The sequence below is a fragment of the Hirundo rustica genome, chromosome 2 (assembly GCF_015227805.2).
Source record: "Hirundo rustica isolate bHirRus1 chromosome 2, bHirRus1.pri.v3, whole genome shotgun sequence".
Taxonomy (NCBI): domain Eukaryota; kingdom Metazoa; phylum Chordata; class Aves; order Passeriformes; family Hirundinidae; genus Hirundo; species Hirundo rustica.
The window spans coordinates 38,890,960-38,916,099 of NC_053451.1; the positions used below are offsets into that span (position 1 = coordinate 38,890,960).

General features: G+C 45.3%; 1 protein-coding gene across 5 annotated transcripts in view; it reads right to left on the reverse strand.

Moving 5' to 3' along the window:
* Nucleotides 1-318: 318 nt before the first annotated feature.
* MTMR2 (myotubularin related protein 2) overlaps nt 319-25,140 on the reverse strand; it is a 62,562-nt gene continuing 37,740 nt past the window's right edge. For 3 of the 5 annotated variants that reach the window (XM_040054582.1, XM_040054580.2, XM_040054579.1), the window contains exons 4-15: nt 22,334-22,428; nt 22,044-22,154; nt 19,933-20,034; nt 19,156-19,239; nt 12,255-12,404; nt 11,268-11,456; nt 9,014-9,199; nt 7,951-8,157; nt 6,293-6,385; nt 4,803-4,916; nt 3,230-3,406; nt 319-2,249 (exon numbers count right to left, since the gene is read on the reverse strand). In XM_040054582.1, the coding sequence (XP_039910516.1) occupies nt 2,088-2,249; nt 3,230-3,406; nt 4,803-4,916; nt 6,293-6,385; nt 7,951-8,157; nt 9,014-9,199; nt 11,268-11,456; nt 12,255-12,404; nt 19,156-19,239; nt 19,933-20,034; nt 22,044-22,154; nt 22,334-22,428 (1,670 nt within the window). In that variant the 3' untranslated portion in view covers nt 319-2,087. The remainder of the gene's footprint in view (nt 2,250-3,229; nt 3,407-4,802; nt 4,917-6,292; nt 6,386-7,950; nt 8,158-9,013; nt 9,200-11,267; nt 11,457-12,254; nt 12,405-19,155; nt 19,240-19,932; nt 20,035-22,043; nt 22,155-22,333; nt 22,429-25,140) is intronic. The other 2 variants (XM_040054581.2, XR_005699350.2) reach the window with 2 other exon arrangements.

The window sequence follows — 25,140 nt, forward strand, 5'->3', positions numbered from 1 at the left end:
TACCAATCAGGGGGGTTGGGACTGGATGATCTTTAAAGGTCCCCTCCAACTCAAACCATTCTGTGATTCTGTTTTTATACTACTAAGCAGCTAAGCACGGTATCTGTATTGATACTGGTCTGTGCAGGATAAATGAAACTTGTCCAAAGATCAGTCTTGGTTTTCTGACATTCTAGACTTTCAGAGTTTCAACATCAACTGGAAAGACCCTCTGCAGAAGAATGAGAGAGATTGGGATTTCACACACTGAACTTGCAGTGCTATTTATTTAATGTCTGCATGTCCCACATAGTTGAAAATAAGAGCACAGGAACTTTATCCATTTATCTGTTTTTATTAGTGTTAAGGAAACCAAACAGCCTTCATCAAGAAACAAAATATACACACACAGTCAGTTTGCTAATACAGAATAATGCTTTAAACCATCTTATATAGTGATTGTACATAAGAGCAGACCTGCCCTTTAACCTCAAAGCAAATCCAAGTCCTTAAGAAAGTATTTTGTGTGGATTCTTTGCACTCTTGAACCTACAACAAGCGTGGTGATGCTGTGCAGCCTGTTACTTGTCCTGTCAGAAGGTGGCTGTGGATTTCCCTGTAAGCACGGTGTGGTGATTGCAGCAGTAGAGCAGGCAGAAGTGGAGACTGCAGGAGGAAATGACCGCTAACTGCCTTGGAAGGAGTCTGGCTTTTGAAAGGCTGTTTCTTAGGTGAAAATGGTCTACTCCTACACTCCCTCCTAAAATCCTTCTCTAGTGGAATAGCAGGTGCCCACAGTTTGGGATCTGGTCCTAAAAGAGCAACACAGGAGCCCACACCAAGCAGTATCCCTTCTCCTCAGCAGGTGGGGGGGAGAAGGAGCCTGAAGCCCTTGTACATACTTAACTGTCTTTGCTCTAAGACCCCTCCTCTGCAACCCTGTGCTTACCTGTTTGGAAGAGCAAGGGGGCAGTCATGGTTTCACCAAGTGGGTGTTGTAGCTCCTACAGTAATTTTTTGTATTAAAATAGAATTTCAGCTCAAGTTTAGTTAAGTGACACCAGTTCTTGAAGCAGACTATGAGGAAAAGGGGTTTAGAAAATGGCTAAGCTGTTCAGTCTGCCAGAAAAACCTAAAGCAGCAGTTGCAATGCAGGCAGAAAGGCGTCTTTGGTTGATGCACAGTTGCTTCCATTAGTTAGCAGAAAGCTGAAATACCATAACTACACCACTATAACCCTGCACAGAAGCATTAAAATTGCTGATTATGCTTATCCAAGCAAAATGTAATGGCTGATCCCAGCCGTTCACACGTGCCCCTTGGTATTCCACTACCTTTCCCCCTGATGGCTATGAGGCACTGGAGGCCAGAGGAGCTGTGGAAAGCTCAGGGGAGCCACACTCTGCGCCCCCCTCTGAAATAAAGATGCCACTCTGCTTAAGTGGCATCCTGGCACACCCACTGTAAACAGAGATGGAAGTAAAACGTTGTCCTACAAAATCAAGTCCTGTGTTGTTCCTCTACTGCAGTGTTTCATTGGGAGAAGCTGCCCTTTCTTTAAGTAAGGCATCACTTACATGGCTTCCTATGATCTAGGTTGAGGTGGAGGGAATGACTTGTTTCAGACGCTGCTGTTGCTTGCTTCCAGGCATGCTGGCAAATGCCCTCATTCACTCTGTGGTGCAGGAAGGTGCGTGATGGCACAGCTGCATCTGAGGCTCCAATATAAAGTCGGATTTGGCCTTTCCAACTTCTAAGCAGGCGTTTTTCCTCCACGGTACTTCATGCTTGTGCACAGACTCTTTCAAGACAAGTGATTTCCAGCACATCAGTGAAAAAAGAGCCAGCTCCAGGCTTCTTACAGGTGGCAAGTGCAATTGGCTTGTGTTATAAGCTAGCCACTGAGAAGGGTAATAATTGCATAGGGGGCCTTGTCTGTGTTGGCTTTTGCTTTAAGCTTTCTCTAGTGCTACAGTACTAATAAATTACCCTGGAGAGAAATAAATAAATAGGTTGGCATCTCCCAGGCACCATGCTGGAAATCCAGGAGGTTTCAGAAAAGCTGCCCACCATGGTCCTGGGAAGGTAGTCAGCAAAAAGAAGTCCCATTATACAACTGTCTGTACGGGAGCGACGCACTGTGCGGGAGAGCCGGCTCGCTCCGAGGACGAGGTGGAACGGTTGGTGATTTCTCTCTGCAGCTCCTCCACTTTCTTCTGCAGCTCAGCGCGCTTGGCCAGAAGCTCCTTGTAGCGATTGTGAACAGGTTCCTGCAAGGAAAGGTGTAGCTGAGCACTGGGAGGTCAGCAGGGAAGGGGGAGCCTGAAGCACTAAACTGTTGCTGACCTTAGAGCTATGAGGGAAGGAGGTACATGAGTGTCATCAGTCTCCAGCCCGCAGGTACCGGAGTGGTTGCTCTGGCTCTGGGCTGCTCATCTGGATCCAACACGCATGATGCGTGGCTAAACAAAACAGTCTGTACCTACTTTGAATGATGACAATTGCCAAACTCTGATCTCTGGCATTTCTGGGGGACACTGGCCATGGCATCGCAGCCTGGACATAATTTCAGGGGCTTGGGAGGAAAAAACCCAGCCAGATTCTTCTAAATATTTTCACGTAGTTCTGAGTTTAACAGTCAGTGCTGCAAAGTGTTTGCAGGGTTCCTGTCTCTAATGCTGCAGGTCTGCAAAACTATAACCTGCAGACGGACACCTCAGGCAATTGGGAATTTTTGTACCTTCCTACTAAAAAAGTGATGTCAGCATTCAGGGTCATGCTCAGACTCCTTGTCTGAGGTGCCTGCCCTGGGCAAGCCAGCTTCCCTGCTGGCTGGGGTCAGACCCCTGTGCCTCAGGCAGGTTCCACCATCACCAGTAATTTAAATAAATACAGCCCCCAAATTCCTATCTAGAACCCAACGTCCAGAGAAGTCTTAGGGGTTTTAAGATCTTTTGTAAAGAGAATTCAGATCATTTTTCCCATGGTCTAAATGAGAAACTTCCCAGACTGCTGAGAATCCTCAGCTCCTGCAGATTTCACCAGGTGGTGATGTCCAGCTGGGCAGCTGCACTAGGCAGCTCGAGGTGGTGCTCGCTCTGGCTGGCATTTGAATTTAGTTTGTTTTCAGATTTAAGCAGAGGCTTATATATGTATGTAAGTTTGTATATTACCTAAAGGCCTTGACCCCCAAAGTAACAGCACTGGTACTGGCAGAGAGGGAAGCAGCAGTAGGAAAAGGAGTGAGTACCTGAGGCTTCATCCTGGGGTTCCAGCGGATGTAGTAGCCCACCCACAGCTCGAGGTGGCGCATGCTGGCCACGGGATACAGGACGTGGTTGGAGTAGCTCACGTACAAGGGGTTAGTAAAGTCTTCCAGTTGGCTGTTGATGTAAGACCAAAGTGATACAGTCTTTTTTGGAAGGCTCTGTAAGGGAAGGGGGTGGAGGAGGCTTTATTTGCCACACGAATCCCAGCTATCTACAAACTACAGCAGCACAGACATATGCCTGTCATTAATACGGAGCTGGTTGGTTTTTGTAGCTTAAAAAAAACCCCAAACTGTTCTTTTGACGTGGTTCTTGTACTCAAAGCACATGGATGCAGGCAGGCACACACGCCCCGGCACGGAACAACCCCTCTGACCCACCCAGCTGACACCACAGACCAGGAGTCACCATTGCTACAGCGAGGGACATTGGCATGCAAACTCCCAGTGCTTTAGGCAAACTTCACTTCTCTGAAGTGCTCCTGGAGGACTTGCTGGAGTAGATAATTGCAAAGGAAGACAAGAAAACATTTGACTTAGGCCCTGATCTAGTGGAATAATTACGCCTGTGAATACTCCCACTGAAACCAGTGCTGAAGTACTTTCTACATTAAGTACTTCACTAGGCTTTTAAAAGAAAACCCCAAGCCCATGTGCAAACAGCATGCAGATTTCCTTCCCTGGAAATGACAATTATTCTATCACTGTGGAGTCCCGAGAAACAGGGACACTGATTTCACTACAGTAAAATGCTATCGCTTTTGCTTTCCAGCTAGTTTTTATGATTATTTTTAACTGATGTTCTATCAAATGTAATCACACCGGGTCCACACAGCACTGCCCTCATGTACCTCTGTGATGTCAGGCTGCAGCCTTTGGTGACAGAATGCTTCACCAACAGGTAGGTGAGGCAGAATGAGTGCCACTGTTCTCCTAATTCCAGACTGGATCTGGATGTACACATCTCTACGCTCCTCCCTGGGCAAACCAACCTCGGCCAGGCTGCAGGGCAGAGCTGGCTTGTGGCAGGACAGGCTTGTCCTTAATAATAGTAGGAGAGTTTTCCTCTCCTGGGAAGATGCAAGCACAGCAAGAGCACACATAAAGACCAGTTACTTGCTGTAACTTGTGTGTGCAGAATGGCAGCACACACTAGGCAGTTAAAAGCACCCTAAAGGGACCACATCAAAGAAAAGGAATGACACAAAAGTACCGGTTCCCACAGAGAAGGTTACAGTAACCTGAAGCTCAAAGCAAAACAGTGTTTCCATTACCTGGGAGACACCAGGAGCTATTCACCACTAGTGACTAACTGGAAGTAGACAGAGTATGTCCAGAAGGGACATGGTGTTGCTCTGAAACATGAAGCCTCCAACAGACAGCAGTTTGTACAAAATGGAAAATCCCCCAAGTCACATCTCTTGAGAAGGGGGCTTGGCATTTCCCAGACGCACATCTACTGCTGCCTCTGAGTGAGGAACCAGCTTCTGTAGCAATATCTGGCCAGCTAAAGCAATCAGGAACAGGCTTTTACATCAGAGAGAAGCTGTCTTACCTCCTTCACTCTCTGCTGCTCACTGCTGCACAGGAAGGTCCCAAACAAACAGCTGTACAGGTGATCCAGGATGGTGATCAGGAAGTACTCATTGAACTCAAATGCTGTAGGGAACTTTGGGCAGAAATAGAAAATAAGGTTGGGATTTTAAAACAGGAAAATAAACTTTCTCCCATGCTGTGGTCTTGGTAAGGAGTTGGCCTCTGGATTTCTAAAACAGGATCTGTCCCTGTTCCCTGCCTGGCTGGATATTCAGGGTCATATTTGCTCCTTCCAGGAGCAAGAGTTTCCCTCTTGGAAAGCTGCTTTGCATGTGCAGAGAGGAATTTTGAGCAAAAGCCAGAGGTCTGAGGGGTTAGAGCACTGTATTTATATACACTCAGTGCTGCTCAAATTGAAGCTTGCTCTGTTCTGCCTGTCCCTCATGACAAGCCGTGCAGCCAGACTATGAACAAAAGGCACACGTGAAATAAATACCTTCAAAAAGTGGACATTTCCCAGGGCCAGATGGAACTAACCTGGGTGCCTAACACAGCACTTCCCAGAGGGAACAGCAGGGAGGCACCTCGTGTCAGAGGTCAGCAGGAGAAAAGGGTCTGTGGGCACAGGCCATGTTTGTTGCTGGGTTGTGTGCAGAAACAATCTGAGCTGAGACAGGGACAACTGAAACTCCACAAAGGGTCAATAAGAATAAATGCAAAGACACTGAACTGCAAAGACACGCAGGGGTGATGGAGAGGAGAGCAGGAGGCCTTCCTCCTTCACAACCACCCTCCTCTTCCCAGGCTGTCCCAGTTGTGACATCCTGACCTCACCAGCTGCAGGTCAGGATGCCCAGCTGTAGGAGCATTCCAAGGAGACCACAATGAAAGTGACTTTTGACGATGGTAAAGCCTCCTCTTCTCCCTGCATGGATGTGGTACAGTGTCATATGTAGTGGCATCCTTCTCTTCCATATATAGTGCCATCCTTCTCTTCCATTTCTCCTGGTTTAACCCAGGGTGAGCCTAGCTTTTTTTTCGGTGAACTGCCTGACTATAGCTGACTTCTGTGTCACAGAAGATACAAAAAACCTTCCAGGTTCCACGTGCCTGGGGAAAAACCTCCCAGACACAGGGGATCTTTCCTGGACTGTACCTCAGCCATGCCTGGTCTGAAGTGAGGCACTGAGCTCTGTACCTCACGTTATGAATTGGGAGCAGCACATTTACCTTCAGAAGAAGATAAAATGGAGCTTGTTACAGGATCAGCTTGAGCAGAGGCAACAGGGATCTGCTGCACCCACCGTGCTGGGGACTTACACTAGCAAGTGCTTTCGGGCTCTTTGCTAAACAGACTCCCAAAAAGCCCGCTGCCAGAATCAAGGCAAGAGTACAAGCGCAGGAAGGAGAGCCTGCACAGGCTGGCTTGGAAATTGTTCCTGTGTCCAGACACTGTGCCACGTCTCGGTGCACTGGCTCTGTGGACACGGGTGCCACCCAGCAGTTTACCTGTCTTGTCATTTGCCAGACACAGTCGATGAACTGCAGGAAGACGGGAGAGCGATCCGCATCCGCGTGGTTCTTGTCCCCGTGGCCAACCCTCTGAAACAGCAGGACAAAGAACTCGAGTCACACGGGGCTTCATGGGGAAACTGCTGGGGTCTGCTCTCAGTCACCTAAACCTTTACCAACAGCTTTAAAAAACTTCAAATGAGTCCTGATATTGCTTTGTCCATATCAGTGGGTAAAGGAGTAAAGGACAGATACTCTCTTTGTCTTTGAAGTGAAAATTCTTTATGGGGATATTTTCATGCTAAGTTAAAACAAGAGTTGTTTGAGTAGAGGCTCCAGATGCTATGCTGGCACCAATTTCAGTTAATAGCTAAAGTTCAGAAGGAAAAAAAATGAGAATGCTTTTTGCTTCAGTTGCAGCTGTTGTCCTGGCTACTTCAGTAGGAGAGGGTGCGAGATGCAAACACTACCTACAGGCACAGCATGCGGCGATAACCATCACGCAACACCTCGCAGCTTCCAAGAGCTGTACAAACACCAGCCCGGCCCATCTCCTGCCACCTCCAGAGAGGCACCAATGACAGGATTCCCAGAAGCAGACCTCCAACCCTGACCGTGCTGTGTGGCCAACACATGTGAGGCATGACTCCTCAGAACGAGCGGAGGACATTAATTACCCCGGAGCCCCATGTACTGTACAAAGATAGAACACGAACATGTAAGTAACAGAGATCCCTAATACTGCTCTCCCCTCACCAATGGAAATCACTGTCAGTATCTCCCTTGTCTAGACAGTGAAGAAGCTAAAATACTCCTTGTTCAAATACCAGATAAGTTTTGCTGCAGCAGAACCTCAGTCGCTTTAGTGCCTCAGTTTCCCCACCTTCCTCAGAGCATTTGACAGTGCAGCCCACTGCTGCAAGTGCTGTACACAGACCTTGTTCTAGCCCTTGCAAAATTAGCAACCGCTAGAGAACAGCTACAAGCAAACACAATAGGAACAAAGACTGAAAGGATCTCTCAAATTCCCATCAGTGCAAACCATAACAAACCGCTGGGTCACAAACCCACAAAGCTGCCTCTCTGCCAACTGCAAGGGCACAACCACAAACTACTCTTGGTCCAGGCTCAAACTGCTGCTCTTTCACCTAAATAATCAGAAGCCTCTCCAAAAATACAGCGTGCCTGAATAAAATGCGAGGCCAAGGCTGCAAACAAATTCCCCAATGTCTTCAATACCAAAGCATTTCTTAGATGATGGTGCCCAAGCGGTCTGAGAAAATGAACTGAACTGGAAAGAAAGACAAAAAATATCCCACTGGTCTCTGCCAGCTCCCAGCAGAAATGCCAGCACTGAACCCAAAGCACACTGCTAGTTTAAGCCTAAGCATAGGAACATGACATTATCAGTCAGACACCTGAGTCAGGAGTCAGACACCTATTAAATACCATCTGTTCCTTGTATCTAACCAATACAGTCCCAAGGAGGTTAAGAGATGAATGGAATTATAGGTAGAAAACAGTAATATCAGCATTCACCTCTCTTCTGTGAGTTCAGCCAGTTAACATCTCACAGGAAATGGTAAACTCCTCTGAAATCCTTCAGGAGTGACAATAACTTTCTGTCCAGTGCCCTCCGTGGGCTAGCGACTCACCAGCTGAAATCTGTGGCCGAAGCTCAGCCACTCCTTCTCCACGAGCACTTCGAAGCCCCTGATGGTTCGGTAGTAGCCGTCCAACATGAGCAGGGCGAGGGAGGTGAGCTGGGCTGTCCGGTCCCAGCCGTCGCTGCAGTGCACAACCACAGAAGTCTTCCCCGATTCCACTTTGTCAGCAATCCGAAGGGCTCCGGCAAGAATGAGCTAGGACACGGGAAAAAAACAAATTACAAAATTTCTTTGGAACAGAAACGATAAATGAAAAATGGCCAGTGACAGCACAGGACAAACCAAGGGCTCTGCTTGCCTCAAGGAGAACGGTAAATCAGTTCCAACTGCTTTAGAACTAGGACAACAAACTGGTGAACCCGTTTTCTGTTCCAGCAAGATGACGACACATCTCAACTGTAGTGTAGGCACAACTCTAGAAGAGCCCTTGCATAAAGCTCAGCCCTTGGACAAGTCAAGATTTAAATGCAGGAGCGTTTTGTGTCTGACAGGAATTGCCATCACCTTGCAGCCGACCCAGGAGCGGAACTGCCCCTGTCTGCATCAGCAGAGCAACAATCTAAGCTGGATATTTTTAGAACAGAGAGAACATTATTTGAAAACCAGCATCTGGCAAAGCCAAAACATTTTGCCTCCTTATTCTGACTCTGCTTGGATTCCTGCAAGGGCCCCAAACTCCCAGCAATCGCTCGTCTGGACCAGGCAATATTGCCGGGATGTCAAGGAGCCGAGTCAAGAACCTGGAAATTCTCTGACTCCTGAGTTCTAAGCAGAGCTTTCACAGTTACACATCACCCAGGAACATCCTTCACTTCACTTCCAAAACACCATGTTCCAGTATATCGGCCCCCTCTCTTGTCCCGCTTCTCAATCTCCTTAAGATTCCTCACTCCAAGAAACTATGGTTTTAATTGCCTATAAATGGAAAACAAATTCTAAATCTTTAAATTTACAGGAATTGAGAATCCTGGAGTTAGCTCTAGACATCTCTCCCAGACTGGTAAGGACTTGTGGTTGCTCAGCCACATGCAGTGGACGCAGACATGCATACCTTGATGTGCTCTAGCCAGTGAGTTGACTCTAAATTAGACAGCCAGTGAGTCTCCTCGATATTGGGATACACAATTTCTTTCAGTTTTCTCAGCGACTCTCTCATAACATGAATGTTGTGAATGTCCAGGAACACTAATTCTGCATTCTGATAGGCATCCTCGCTCTCATAGCCCCCTCCTTTAGCCTGAAGAAGAAAATTCACACAGAAATCATTAAGCAAAACTGTATTTTGTACTTTATCCCAGTCATTTGTCCTAAGCAAATAGCAGCTGACAAAATACCACAGTGGCTGGGCTATCTGAAGCAGGCAAAAACCATTGGCTTTATCATACAGCTGGGAGCAAACATGTACAGGCATACACTTTGTGTCTCTCTTCTGCAATTCCTAATGAATGCTATAATTTTTACCAAAGAATATCACATTACAAGCCTTCTTTTCCTCTGTAATTATAATTTATCCCCATTCAAGCTGTTAACTCATTACATTCGCTAATCTATCATTTAAAAATTTACCATACTATTACAGAGGAGGATAACCCACACACTAATTGCCTTTCCTAAATAGTGGGAAAGGCAGATTAAAAAAAAGAAAAGAAAAAAAAAATCTTTACTGCAACAAAGTAGCTCCACCATTAAAACAAAGCTTAAAGTGATGGCATGGAACGCAATTTTCAGAAGGGCAGAATGATGGACCCTGGGAACTACTGACCTGTCAGCCTCATCTCAGCACCTGGCAGGATCATGGAACAGATCCATCTAGAAGATGTGCTAGGGCACATGGAGGACAGGAAGGTGATTCAGGATAGCCAGCATGGCTTCACCAAGGGCAAATCCTGCCTGACCAGCGTGGTGGCCTCCTGTGATGGAGAGACCACAGCAGCACACAAGGGAAGGGATATGGGCATCATCTGCCTGGGCTTCTGTAAAGCCTTTGACACAGTTCTCCAAAACATCCTTCTCTCTAGACTGGAGATGATGGGCAGACAGTTTGGTGGATGAGAAGCTGGATAGCCACAGCCAGAGGGTAGCAGCCAATTGCTCAATGTCCAGGCAGGGACAAGTGGTGTCCCTGAGGAGTCTGTACTGGGACTAGTGCTATTTAATATCTTCATCAGTGACACAAACAGAAGGATCAAGGGCACCCTCAGCAGGTGTGCAGATGACACCAAGCTGATGGTACAGCTGACACTCCTGTAGGATGGGATACCATCCAGAGGGACCTGGACAAGCTCAAGAAATGGATCCATGGGAACCTCAGGAGGTTTAACAAGACCAGGTGCCAGGCGCTGCACCTGGTTTGGAGCAACCAAACCCTGGCTGCAACCCTTTGCTGCCCCTGGTTATCAGCACAGGCTGGGGATGAACAGATCAGAGCAGCCCAGCCCAGAAGGACTTGGGAGTGCTGGTGGGTGAGAGGCTGGACAGGACCCAGCCATGGGCACTCACAGCCCAGGAAGCCAAATGTGTCCTGGGCTGCATCCAAAGCAGCGTGGGCAGCAGGGCAGGGAGGAGGTTCTGTCCCTCTGCTCTGCTCTGGTGAGACCCCACCTGGATCCAGTAACCAGCTCTGGTGACCCAGCACAAGAAAGACAGGGACCTGTTGGATCAAATCCACAAAGGTGATCAGAGGTCTGGAGCGCCTCTCCTGTGAGGAAAGGCTGGGAAGGGAAGACCCTTATATAAGCCTTCCAGTACTTAAAGGAAGCTTATAAGAAAGATGGGGACAGATGTTTTAGTTGGGCCTGTTGTGACAGGACAGGGACTAACGATTTGAAAGTAACAGAAGGTAGATTCAGACTAGACATAAAGAAGAATTTTTTCACAGTAAGCGTGGAGAAGGTTTTCCAGAACAGTGGTAGATGCCTCATTCTTGGAAACATTCAAGGTCAGGCTGGACAGGGCTCTGAGCCCTGTTAGAAGAAGCTATCTTTCAACCAAGTGAATTTGAAAAATGGTGATATACAAGGTCCAGAGTGCTAGAGTCTGACCTCAGTACTACTTCAATTTCTTTTCCCTTTGCAATCTCATTTCCCATTGCAAATTAATATAATGGAGCGTTAGCAGTCACACTGATATCTTGCAGATACCAGTGCAGGTATAAAAGTCTGTCTACAGAATCAGATCATTGCATGCAGACTTCTTCTGCAGTGGAAAACCCGTTTGTGATCCTTAAGAATAATATGAAATGGTGGTGGGAAATGTGCTCTAAATTATTACATTGCCAGTTTTAGACAGAGGAAAAAGTACCCAACCTTATTGGCTACTGCATTCACGCTGGGCCTTGCATCAAATATGAAGATTTTATGGGACTGGGCATTAGAATCCATGATGGCTTGAAGGTACTTTTCATCTTCCTTGCTTCTCTTGCCGCTCACTCCCACCATGGGCTGGCTACAGCGAGTGATCGTTGCTTGACTTTCTGGGTGAATCCATGACAAGACCTTCGGAAACAAACGGGAAATAAATAAAGGAAAAGCGGGATTCATTAAACCAGTGAGGTGATTTACCTGTAATGGCTTGCTTTGGGATCCTATATCTCAAAGGGGTTCCAGAAGGCTGGATTCTATTAAATTACAACTCAGTGAAAGAAAGAACTCTTCAGTCTTATTAATTCTAGTGGCATTCCCAAAGCTTGAACAAACAAAAGGTGAACAAATTGTTTAAGTCTGACTTTTAAATATGATGCAGACTGTTTTTCTGGCTGTTGTTTGAGTCGGTATGTGGGCTACGTCTTACTCTATGTTACACCACGTAGAAGTTAAGCACTTTAGGAACAGACTGAATTTTCTATATAGACTTGAGGAGTAAAGCAGTACCTTTCCAGTTACCTCTGAAATAACCATCATAACAATGTGCTTTGTCTTAATTTCATTAAATAAGCGCTCTCATCAAGACTATCACTACATATTTCTCTGTCCTGAAAGTCAGAGTGGGCCAGACAATTGCAAACAGCCAAACAGGGCTGCCTTGTGTTTCCCAGGAACTGAACTGAGATTTGGTCTGAGTTGTGCTCAATTATCTTATCTTCTAGTTTTGGTTTAGTCTACATCTCTTTCACAACAGTAGTTTCAGCAGATACTGTTGTTTTCTATGTCCTCAAACATGTTGTTGTCACTTTCATTATCCGCTGACCATTTATTTCCTCCCTGTAATCCACTCAGCCTGATCTTGGTATTACTTATTGCCCAAAGCTATGCGTAACAAAACCACATCAAAGTGGCTTCCTCTGTCCCACTCACTGGTATGCGTCCTCTGGATCTGAAGGATGCCACTCTCTTTAATTCCTCGTCGGGAATGTTTACAGGCACAGCCAGAATGGCAGGGTACGTATCACACAGCTCATAGCGCTCGTTAATCTTGGTCAGCCTCCAGCTTTCATTGGGAATTCCCTAAAGAGGAAACGGCAGGTTAGCAAATGAGTTGCTCTGAGTCCTCAGCACAGACAAATCCCCAGGCCTGAAATTCAAGGCAAATTTTGTTAATGAAGGACATTTAGGGCTGGCACCTGGGAATGCATTATCTTGGAAACTTGCATTTCATGTCTCTCCCCAGAGAAGTGAATGTTTTGCTCAAGTCACTGATGAGCAGAGAAACTGATCTTCAGGCAGGGTCACCTATGGCAAAGGAACTGTGGAGGCCACAGATGTGGCACCACATGTGGTCCCCCTGAGCCCATCTTTAAGATACCTCCTTTGTCTCATCATGGGCTTACAGCAGAGCCAGGAGCAGGACAGAATGGGTGATGAACTCAGTCCCCTCATGGCACTTAGTTCAAGTGTGCTGGGTGAAAACTGGGAATGAAAGTGGAGTTGCCAGACAGAATGGAGGGGAGGGAGAAAAGGGAGAACAGGAAGTAAAACACGCAAAAAATTCAGCCTGATTTGGGCTTAGTTCAGTGTTTGTGGCACAGCTATGCAAACCTCTAAAAACACCAAAAACTAAACAATTGTATGTCTCCGTTTGCATGACTGAACGTGATGTGCAACTCCCACATTTCCATCACACTAAGCTCTCTGGTTGTACCAAGGACTTGGGCTGGGAGAGCAGGGAATCTCCACACGCACATCACAGAGCTCAGCGTGCCATGACGGTGAAGCCACTCAACAGCTTCCCAGAAAACAACCTCCAAGTAACACCTGAAGCACAATGGGGACAACCACGACAGCCTGCAGACGTGGTTTGGCCGATGCTGGGAGAGAACAGAGCAAGAGGGAGTGGCTGGTGCAGCTGCCTGCAAGGGGAGATTTAAACAAAACCCCCACTGCAGCAGGGGTGAGCAGTGGCATAAAGCATCTCTGTGGGGAAGACACATCTGCTGCAGCAAACACGGGCAGGCTGTGAAGCACAGAGTGTGATTGAGGGTACCAGCAGCTCTTCCCACAATGCACGCCTCTGTTCCAACAAACACTACTGCGTTCCAAGGCAGGGCGGTGGGACACCGATGGGCGCTGCGGCGGCTGCCACAGGAAATCAACGACACATCTAACACGAGTCAGACGGGCCGGGGTAATGGCGGCTGACCCACACACACTGCAGCCCGCTCGCCATCCCAGCGCTGCGTCACGCTGTCAAGAGAGGTCAGGGATGGAAATCTGAGGGGAGGCCAGACCTTCCGTCTAGCACCAGCCACACACCCTGCTTTGTGAACCACTGCTGTACTTTGGCCCTCCCTGGGACGGAAATGTTACGACAAGGATCACCCCAAAAGCCTGAAGGAAAGCTATTTTTGGCACTGTGAAGCCAAAGAATTGGCAGAACCAGACATGAAGCAGTGTGTATACACAGTTCAAGCTTACTGGTGGCTACAACATGCTCAGAGGTCTACCTGCTGTATGCAGCAAGGGTGGAATCTGCTGGGCCCACCATCTTCTGCCAGCCCGGGAATAGCTAGAGTCTTGCCTTTGACCAATCTGTTTACTACCTGGAAGTGGACTAATGGCAAATTAGTTCTCAGTCCTGTCCTAATAAGCACATGCAATGGATCCATAAGTAATTCCTGAAAATTTCACCTCCCCAAAATCTGAATGAAAATTATGCTGTCAGCAGACTCTTGGCAAGAAAAATGGGAGCTAACAAGCGGCTACATAGAAGAAAAGCTCCTTTTCATTTTACCCAGGAACTCTATCAATGCTCAATGGAGAAGACCAAGGAGCGGGCACTGGAAAGCACCCTCTTCACAGTGCTGGGAAGCGTGGCTTCAGAACACACTGCTTGAGCCAGAACTGACCTCTAAAGCTCTCCAAAGCTCTAAGTCTCTCAGCTGCCACACTGGCAAATTTGAAGGAAATCTTTCCTCTGCAATAGCCCAGACCAGAAAAATCCATGACAAGCCCTCAAAGAAAGGGAAGATGCTCTGTGTCAGCATTCAAATTTCTTTTGACTCATGGAGAATGTCTCCTTTTCCCTGGCCCAGGAACCTTGAATCACAGCACCACCCAGAACGCTTTGGGTTCGGATCGTGACTTTAAGGACTGGAAGCAAACAGAAATAAGCCAAGTGGGCTAGAAGAAAAGCTGAATTTGCATCTTCCCTGGACGTTTGCCATAATGCAGTGTAGCTTCTGCATTTATTCGTGCTCCTTCAGATTTGCCCTTTCTCCAGCTGGAATCAATAGAAAAAGCTAAACGTGATCTAAAGCACACTGGTATTTCCTCATCTAAGATGCATTTCACTGCTTCCCGGTAAGTTGTAAGCACCCAAAAGCCTACTATGAAACCAAACTGTTACAGATGTAACTCAATAAGCCTCTGCAGGCTCAGGAGTGGCTCTGGGTGCTGGCTGCCTGTGCACCTGCAGGAGGAACTCAGGCATGCCTTGCTAAAAGCAGGTTGTGATCATCCTGAAGCTGCCAGGGCACATGGCATGGCCACATTAGTGACCAGAGACTTCTGCACAGGTCTGTCACCTTCCAGGTAAATTAATGCTGCTGGCAGCCCCTGATTCTAGGGGAATTCATATCTCTGGTGGCTGACAGAGGGCACACTGAGGAAGGCAGCAAAGCCACATGTATAGTCATAAATTAAATATACCCATGACCGTTCTCACTGAGCCCAGCTGAACCAACGCACCTCACGTCTGTACTTATAAACTCATTTATCCTCCAAACAGGACATTCTGTCCAAACTGCCACTGGTGATCCTGGATTTGCATCACAGTACCTTTGTGTGTGGCTAAAGATGCTCGAACACACTCACTAAAAAGATGGATGGTAACAGCCCGGTCTGTAGCTATGCCTGAAACTTGCCCCTGTGCTTGGGAACACTTCTTACAACTGTATCATCTAACCACAGAGACACAGCCTTTGTGCCCACTCCACACCCAAACGAGACTTAGTTTCCTTCTAGATGGACATTCATGCCTTACTGGAATGACTTGGGTTTGGCTATCACTTGATTTACACTCGATGTTGTAGAAGATGGAGTTTCTTTGTTTGCAGGGAAAAACTGTTGAAGCCACACCAGCACAGCACTGACACCACCACCTTGCAAAGCACATGGTTAAGGTTAAGCTCATGAGGATCCTTCACTGACAGGAAAAAAATAATTTCCACGTTGTTATTATGTGCAGTCACATCTCTCTACGGGATCAGGCAGATCCACTCTGAGCTTAGACACGTAAGTACACCCTGAGCTGCAGCAGGCAACACAGGGTACAGCCACAGAGCCAAGTCAGTCCCTCTGCCATTTACTGAGGGCTGTGACCTGTTCTGTACAGAGAGCTGGGATCTGTTCTGCAGTAGAGACATACCCAGCATAAGCAGGACCTCAGTTAAACCATGGGACATTCAACAGTTCAATCCTCACTTAGCTCTCCTAAGTTACACCCAACAATCCTCTGGAGGATGATGCTATCAAGCTCTATCTTTCCCACTCGGCTTGTATACTAATGCTGGTCACTTCTTTTATCCTCAAAACAGGTCAATTCTTCTGAGTTATTAGTTTCTACATGTTTTCTCTGAAAGCAGCAACCACAGCCCTACACTGTGGCTCCCCAGCAGATACGACCAGAGCAAAGGATATTAGACAAGAATGACTTTTGTAGGGAAACATCACACAACTTCACAACCTCTTGTAATATTTTCCAAATGCTCCCCACCTTATTAAGGAAAATAAAGCTTTAAGTTACTCCAAAGGCATCTTAAGGACTTTTGGTTTCAAGTGAGTCTTATTCACTTTGCAATTCTGTTTTATATTCTGCCAGCCCATGTGTAATAAAAATCAGGGAGCAATTTCAGTTTTAAATTTCATTTGCCACATGTGATTCCATTTACCAACTAAATCTCAAACCTCTCTGAGTTCCTTTTGTTCTCTACAGGTTGTTTATTACTCCCCACAGTTTTACACAATCACAGATTTTTAATAAGTTACATATTTCCATCCTTCCCAAGAATGCTAACAGGGAAGTTAGGGGTTTGCCGAGTATCTTTTGTAATTGCAACAATTGCTATCACCTCGACATATTTCTATTAATTTTAATAAAAATTATAATTAATAACTAATACCGCACTCAAACTTGCCATGTCTACCAGTGTGGGCACATATTTACCATGGATCCCGGTCTAAAAATCTTTTCTGGATGCCTAATAGTTGGAGTTTACTTTTGCCCCACTCCCCGCTCTGTGTGTCCCTGCTTCCACAGGGAGAAGACTGAGCTGGCCTAAGATATAGCAAGTTACTGCCTGGCCATGCTGTTGGGCTGCTGATGATGCCCCAGGCCAGCCGTTCTCTAACAGTTTTTAAACCAATTCCAGAAGGTCCTGCTGACAGTGCATATGTCCTGCTTTTCTATTTCTGATCACAATTCATAGAGTCAGAGACAGGTAATCCCATTATCTGATTTGATGATGCCAGTTTTGTTTCACCGTTAATGAATCCCTGCTGCCATTTCAAGACATGATCCTGATTTACTGTAGTATTTGTTATTGCTTTAGCAGAACCTGGTTGGATTAAGGAAAAAGGCTACGACATTCACACAGATAAACTGAACACCCATAGTTACAAATGTTGGAATTAAATAAACAGACCGAAATACCTAAAAGATTTGGAGGGGACATAAAGCATCTAACCTAAATCAATCTAACAAAAGGGATGAAATTCTCCTCCTGGCCAGATCATAACATAAACATCTACGGCAGTACCGTTTGCCTCTTCTTCAGCAGCTGGTGTTGGTCACTTTTGGAGATAAGAACTGGAACAGATGGATTGTGTGATCTGGAATGGTAGTGACTGTGCCGCATCACGGGTAAAACTCAGAGAGGCTGCGGCTGCAAAAAATCCTGGTTTGGATTCGCTTTTGCAGTTACCAATGTAAGGAAATGACTGTGGGCTTCAGCACGTGGACGTTACTTTGGTTTCTTGACGAAGAAGCCATCAGGCAAGTTTGTCCTTCCCACCCACAAACAGCACAAAAGCAGGCCACAGCACAAGTACACGCTGCAGCAACGCCTCAGCTGCGTCATGTTTTATACCAATCTTCTTTACAGAAAGGCCATGAAGAGCTGCAGATCACAGGCATGCAAACACATGTATCCTTTCACCGTGTAACCAAATGCCTGACAAATTTAAGGTGCACCAAATAATCACAGTATAAAAACTAATATGGACAGGAAAGCTTCTGTCATAAAAACCGACATGCCAGGATTTAGAAAGTGGAATAATCTACATCGAAATTATCTAAGGTCACCCTTTCTTCTTTCCAGATATTGTAAAAATGTCTTTTTACTTCACCTGTTTTGACTGATGCTTGGCTGAGTGAATGCTGTGCTTTCCAGTGGAGATTATTTTCATAGCACAGGTATTTTTTTAGTTGTTACTTCAAAATTCTCAACCCTACAAAGAAGCATCTTGCTCAAACAGCTTGGGCTGCAAATCCTTCTCTATAAGCAGATCTTCCCATAAAATAACTACCAAGAAGGAGTAAATTCTAAACAAAGCAACAATTGCTGCATTATCTGATCCTATGATCAAACTGACCTCAGACACAAAGCGATTACAAACGACTGGAGTTTGTCTCGACCAGGATTTTAGACTGTGGCATCTCATTGCAAAACATCCACTTCTTTGCAATGAAGGCAGCATACAGTAAGATACATCTCACTTCCCATTAGCAGCCTAGAAGCCAGCTATCTATCTTAGGCAGCTATTTTAGGAGAGAACAAATCACCCCCAACAGTGAAGCGCTCTCTCCCATCTGTTAATGACAGGCCTAGATAACCAATTTAGAAGGCATGCCCAGCTTTTAGAAGACTAGAGCTAGAAAAATGAATCCTTAGGTTTTGGATTCCAGGAATCAGATGAACAACTAGGCTGGGACAGAGGTCTGATTTTGTTTGATTTGATGAGAAAGACACAAATAAATCTTTCAATTGCATGGTTTAAAATTCCTTAATTTTACACTGGAAAATTGGTTTTATTCTGATGGATCTGGAGGATACAGAAGCTTATTGTGTCCAGGGCAAACGTGTCACCAAATCAAGCTCCTTCTTCTACTTGAGAATTTTATGACAGGAGTGATTTCATTACAAAAATCAAAATTCTCCCATCTTTTACTCCAGAGAGGACTACTCAAGTTTTTATCACAATATTCCTAAACAATAGCCTGTCACTTCACAATCATTAATACCTTTGATCAGTCTGCTCTGGACACACTACAACTGTGTGTTCTGAACTATGGTAAATCACAGTGCCCTCCAGGTTGATCCCTATGCTGAGAAGCCGCGCCTAAGACAGTGAAGGTATTATAACACTCAACTTTTTCCCCCTAAAGTTGCTGTTTAAGACAGGAAAATCTGGAAAAAATTAAAACTAATACAAACAAGCACTGAGGTGTGAAACTCAACAATGGGATGCCCCATTCCCCACTGCCAGCAGCATCTGATCACCAAGCCAGAGCACTAGCTTTTTCTACCACAGCCCAAAGTCAGCTCTCTGCCACCTGAGCTAACGTCCATCAGTGCCTCTGTCTCTAAAGCTGTACTGCTCTCAACAAGCGCTGCGGTGTGGAGAACAACATCCCAACCAAGCCTGCACCACATTTGTCAGAAGAATCACTCTCTGCTCCAGGTAACCTGTAATTACCTTACTGCACAGACCCTCATTCCTGAAGAGTAGAGGAGGAGGAAAGATGTGGCACAATACCTACCTGTCTTCTGTACTCCCAGGTTGGGTCATACACTTTCCATCCATTTTCTGGGAAAACCTCTTTATACTCAAAGGCAAAAAGTGGCTGAAAGAAAGAAAATTTACCATTAAGAGCCCACTCAGAGCCCATTTACAGGATGTTTGCTATCTCAAATAGTAATTTATAACTGACCCTTCTTTTTCCCCAGCACATCACTTTTCTTTCAAGGCTTTATAAAAAAGATTAACACTCTCACTGTAGCAGGTAATTAGTACAACAATATACTTTCCAATATGTCCCTGATCTTGCTTGGCTTTTACCTAGTACTTCATGGACAAAAGGAGTTTGTTATTAAAGAGAGAAGATAAAACTGCTTAGGCAAGGATGCTCTTACAGATTAACAACAAGATCCTTTCAACCAGCATTTGAAACAACAATTGCAGTGTCATAACATCAGAGAACAGGGGGGCTGCATTCCAGATTTGGGGCAGTGCAGTCACCATTAGCTGTAAACCTCTGATGGATGTCGCTGTGATTTGAGTACTTTCTCTCTGTTACGAGGCTTTATCAGTAAGTCATTCCCCGTGCATGAAAGAAGGCACTCCAACAGACTTTTCCTGTTTCCTATATCATCTAAACTCCCACAGAATTAAGTTTAAAAGAGATTTGAAAACCAGCACTTCACATCCTTCAAGTAAATGCACGCCACGTAAATGCTGTATTAAGTGGATGGGACAGAACAAAACAGTTTACTGCTACTCTGTGTCTTTTAGCAAAAGCCGAAGAGAAAACACTTACCAGGTTATTTGAAACTGGAAAAGCATATTTCATTAGGTTCTCAAATATGGATCGTCTAGTTCTCCCTTCAGGCTTATGAGCAAACCGCAAGTTTCGAATATCCTAGGGGAAAAAAAGAGGGAAATCATGTTGCAAATTCTGGAACCACTTCCAAATCCAAGGAGAATCCAAAAGGCAGAATTCAAAATGGGGTCACGTGACAGTGCTCTTTCTAGCACTGATTTAAAACTGTATTAATAAATGTTGTACTGCAACATTAGGCTTGGTTCAGGGGTTGTCTACAGCCTCCAACAACAGCAGAGCCACCGAGGGAGGGCACAGCTGCACCTCACCACAGCATCTTGCCCTCACATGAAGCTCTCCACCTGCTGAAAGTCCTGAGGAAAAGCCTGCTCAAGAAAAAGCTATGTCTGGCCAGCAGGACTTGGTGAGACAGATCTCCTTGGCTCTCACTGAGCTCTCACACCAGGCAGTGCCGTAAGACCACCGGAGGGGATGGCCTAACAAAGTACCTCCACAGAGCTACTGCACACAGGGGGCCCAAGAACAGCCAGTTGGGTGCAAAGCAGCCATTGCCATCTCCCTTTAAAGCTTTCATCTCTCAGAGCACTCAAGAGGATGTCTTGAAGCAAAGAACTCCTCCACTTTGCACAGCAGCACAGTTAGACAAAAAGTGGTCATTCAGGACCTCCTTTCCATAGTCACCTACAAAACCAAATTTGGAAAGTAAATAAAGCATCTCTAAGTTTTAACAGCCAAGCCTGCAACTAAAATGCTTGCAGTAGAGCGTCTAAAACTCGACAGGAAATGAGCTATCAAGTTCAAGCACATGAAGATGGTACAGCAACTCATAGAATGAGATAAACAGCTGAAGACTTTGCTTCCTCACAGGGAGTATGTGACTGGTCTCAGAGAACTTTTCAGGATGCATAAGATGCATCTGTACCACTCTGATATTGCACTAAGCTGCTGTGCATCTCCTGGTGAAGCAGTCTGACATACATAAATATGCTATAAAGGGCCAAAACACCCATCCTATAGTTTGTGCCTGAGTTTCCCACACAGGGAAATGATACAGTTCACTCCAAACCTGACCAAGTGTCCTTGTAGACAAAATGGCTGAGGACTAGGAATCCAGGCCTAAACAGGGAACAAACTGGCTTGCCAGCACAAGCACCCCACCCTAGTCAGGGTGGATTATGACTGTCATAGGACAAAGGAGTAGCTGGATGATTTGGTACAGATTGCAGTAACTGGTCTTGACTCAGCACACCCACAGCCTGACAGTCTGCTCAGCTTCCTGGTGCCCCAAAATCACAGCAGTGACCACAGCAGTTTGGGATTCCTTTTCATTCCTCCATCTGCTCAGATCCAGCAAGTGGCACCCTTTCAGCATTGAGGGGCTCTGACAAGCTCTCAGCAGCCCAAGACTCACAAGCTTTTGAATCCAGCTCTTCCTGAGGGAAGCAGAAGGGCCACACTGTCCAGAGATACAGACTTACGAGGGGAGATGGTGACTTTATCTACTTTGTGAGTCTATAGTAAGCAGACATGAGAAGGCAAATTGTTCATTTTTACTGCAGTTTGTATTTCCAGTTACTCCAAAGACTCTTGAGAGACACAGGTCAAATATGTGCTGCTTTGAAAGAAATGAAAGAACAGCCCTGACAAGGACTGAAGGCTACTCACCAGTCCCTGATGGCAAAGCACAGCAGCAGGTGGACATGAGCTAATGATTGAGGGGGGAAATGTGCCCCTTCCCTTTCTTGCCCTTGAAATGTAAATGAGTGAAAGGCCTACTGAATTCCACAGTAACTGGAGTCTACCTAGAATAAGCCTGGTGGGCAACCCTGGGAACTGAAGATGCTGGCCTACACTTCTATGATGAAGAAAAGCCATTGCCCAGCACAAAGCCTGAAAAAAGGTTTGGACCTCTTCCCAAATGAGCGGAGCTGGAGAATACTGAAAATTACTTTTAAAATCATGCTTTTTGAAACCTGTGAAGTCATACTGACTGAAACATTTTGCAGAACTTCCTACAGTACTATAGAGAAAACCTTTAAAAATATATGTTCCCCATCCCCTATTGTAAAACACAGATAAAAGTTTACCTTGCATACAATCTCCAGCCCATATGAATTTTCACCACGACTGGAAGCACCTCCGATTTTCTCCACTCTGTTGATTACACCTAAAGATGCATCTAGGACAAAAGGAGGGTCCTGTAGACAGTTGAAATTTGTGAGTTTAAAAAGGGGAGGGGGAAAAATCCCCAGCTCCTTCTCCCTTATGTCTCTATTCCCAAACATATAGCCACATTTCACACAGAAATACTCTCAAACGTTTAACACCTAGGTCAAAGACTGAAAAGGTAGCAAAAGTAGAGTATTCAAAAGCTTACCCGTTCCATGCTTTTAAAATACAGCCTATAATTGGTAACAGTAAGGGTTCCTCTGATTGCTCCAGTGAAGGGGCAGATGTAAGTAACATCCTTAGCTTAAGAAAACAAAACAAAAAAAGAAGACAAGAAGACGTTGTTAATTCCACGGTTAATTTATGGGAGGAAAATTATGCCAGCAACAAAATTTGCGGGCTCTACCTTGCAGATCATGAAATTAAAACAAGCTTAATCTGTGGTTCTAGCCTAGAGCTAACTTGCAAATTTCAGTTCTGTGGAGAAGGTAGAGTTTGGGTAGAGATAGTACCATCACCCAGAATCGAATCCTACATTTGCACAGAACTGCTACCCCTGTCAACAGGCCAGTGTTTGGTGCGAACTGTTTGCTCTTACTGCCAGTAGCTAAGAACATCATGCATGAAAAGAGGAAACCACTCCTGCCTGGATGCACACATGTGAAACTGACAGCAATCTGCATAAAAGCTCAGGATTGTGCCCAAGATGGTTTGTGCCCCCAGGGGCAGGAGAAGGCAGTTCTCGTACATGTGGTTTTTAGGAAGCCTGGGTCCTTCTGCACACCTTTGCATGCAGAGTCAACCCTGGGATGAAGACCCTCATGCTAAAAGGCAGCAGAGCTCCAGTGATTTGCAGGAACCATGAATCTGTGAAACACCCAGCTGCCAGGGATCTTGGGTCTGAAGTCAGCGATCAAGTTACTCTGCACAATTCAATTATTTTCCAGCCTGAGTGATGGTGACTCAAAACAGTCCCCTTCTTAAAAGGCCTCAAATGTTTCTCACTTGTTCCAGCAAAAGGCAAGAGGTGCTGCTGGCTTTCCACAGCAAACACCTCTCCTAACTACCCTTCTGTTTTATATCAATTAAAAATGCCAAGATTTAAGTTGTTGCCTCCCCACCTCTGCTGCCTCTCACGTCTTCTGCCATTGAAGCAGTTGTCTGGCTGTGTTGTGGCAATGGTTTACAATATCACCAACAAGTAATGACACCCCTCAAAAACACAGAGGAGACTCTGAGCTGCCAAATCCATAAAAAAAATCCCTGGATCATCTTAATAACCTCATGTCTCCAAGCTCTAAGGGACCCATTTTCCAAGGGCTGTGTCAGGAGGACGGCTCGCCTCCCACCCAGGAGACAGCCACCATGAATGTGAGGTGTGAGGCTACTGGGGTGTCAGAATGGGATCTAAATTTCCTCCACCTTTATCCCATGAGATTTAGCCCAGAGGGGGAGAGAGAAGTCTGTTTTACTCCAGGGCACTGGCAACTCATATAAATAAATCCTCAAGTCAGCTTTGCTCCTGCCTTGTCTTCACTGACTCTCAAGATCTGGATGTGGAGAAAGATCCTTAAAATATCAGAAGTGAGTGATTCAGAGCAAAATATGTAGCACACAAAATCTCACTAAGAAGAAATAAAATATACACTCCTATAAAAAACTTGCTAGTAATTCTATTATTTATTTATATAAATATACATGTATTTGTTTGAAGGACAATTAAACACAAAATGCTTATAGCCATTTCTAATTAAACCAAGTGTTTCATTAGTCACTTCTTTTCAAAGACTACTTTGACAGAGGTTTGAAAGCAGACTCAGGAAGCATAACAAGGGTGAGGGCAGCCTGCCTAGTTTTCCACTGGAGTTCCCATTATTCAAAATGTAATTTTGAAATGCTTAAAAAAACCCCAGCAAAATCCACTAATAAGAAAAGCGTGCATTTACATCTGAAAAGGAACAGGATTTCTGGGTAAAGAGGGAAGGTGCTAGAAAAATGTCTTCCAGGTAAGGAACCCCAGGCACGATCTCAAACACTGGCCTTGCCAGCTTGTAAGCCACACCGCCCTTCACATTTGCATTTTATTAGCCTGGTTTCCTAAGGAAACAATTTTACTTAATTACACCGCGCATGTACAAACGTACCTACACACATGGCTTGTCTGACCTTAACCCTGCCACAGCTGTGTGATTTCAGCAGTCTCTACTTGATAAACAGGCATCTCCAAGGCATTAAAGTGCTTCACTCTTTGTGAGAATGAATGCCAGGTATAAGAGAGAGGTTGTAGTGGTGCTATCACCACGGGAAAGCCTAATGAGCACAGCCTTTGGTATGTATAAGAAAATACCTGTGGGAGAAAGAAACTGGAAACCAGATTTACTAATTCCCCTGCTTGTGGAATTCCTGTCTTTTACAGGCCAATCTTACCCTAGATTATTGGGTTGGCTGAAAATATTTTTTCTTCCCTTCCCTGTAAAATACAAGGAGCATTACATTTGCCTTTCTTCACACTTTTAACAGGAAACAATTATTGCTGATGAATAACAAAGATTTCCTTTCTGCTGCCTTTAGCTTCTTGCTGGAACAGGCAGCTGCTGTCTGGGCTACTCCAAAAGCCACCCAGTCTTCCAGATTTACGTGGCTCATCACACCATTTTCCAACAGATAACTCTGGTATCTGGTAACTCTGATCTCCTAAACCATTTCCTAGGAACCCTTCAAAATACTGCCTCACTGTCACTGCTAATTGCATCTGTAGAGTGAGTTAGATATCAGTCTGCAGTGTATGGTTGGAGTACGAGTTCAAAGTCCTTAAGAGGTCGAGAAGAAGATTAATCATTGGAGTGGGTTGTTTGGAGGTTTTCTTGCTTGTTTTTGTATTGTTGCTGATGGGTGCTTTTTTTTTTTTTTGGTGAAGTATTTTCAGTTTTCACGTTTTGATTTTTTATGTTTAGGACTGAAGTTACACTCTTCCTTATCATCTTAAGAGGAAGGTAACATGTTAAAAAAGCAAAT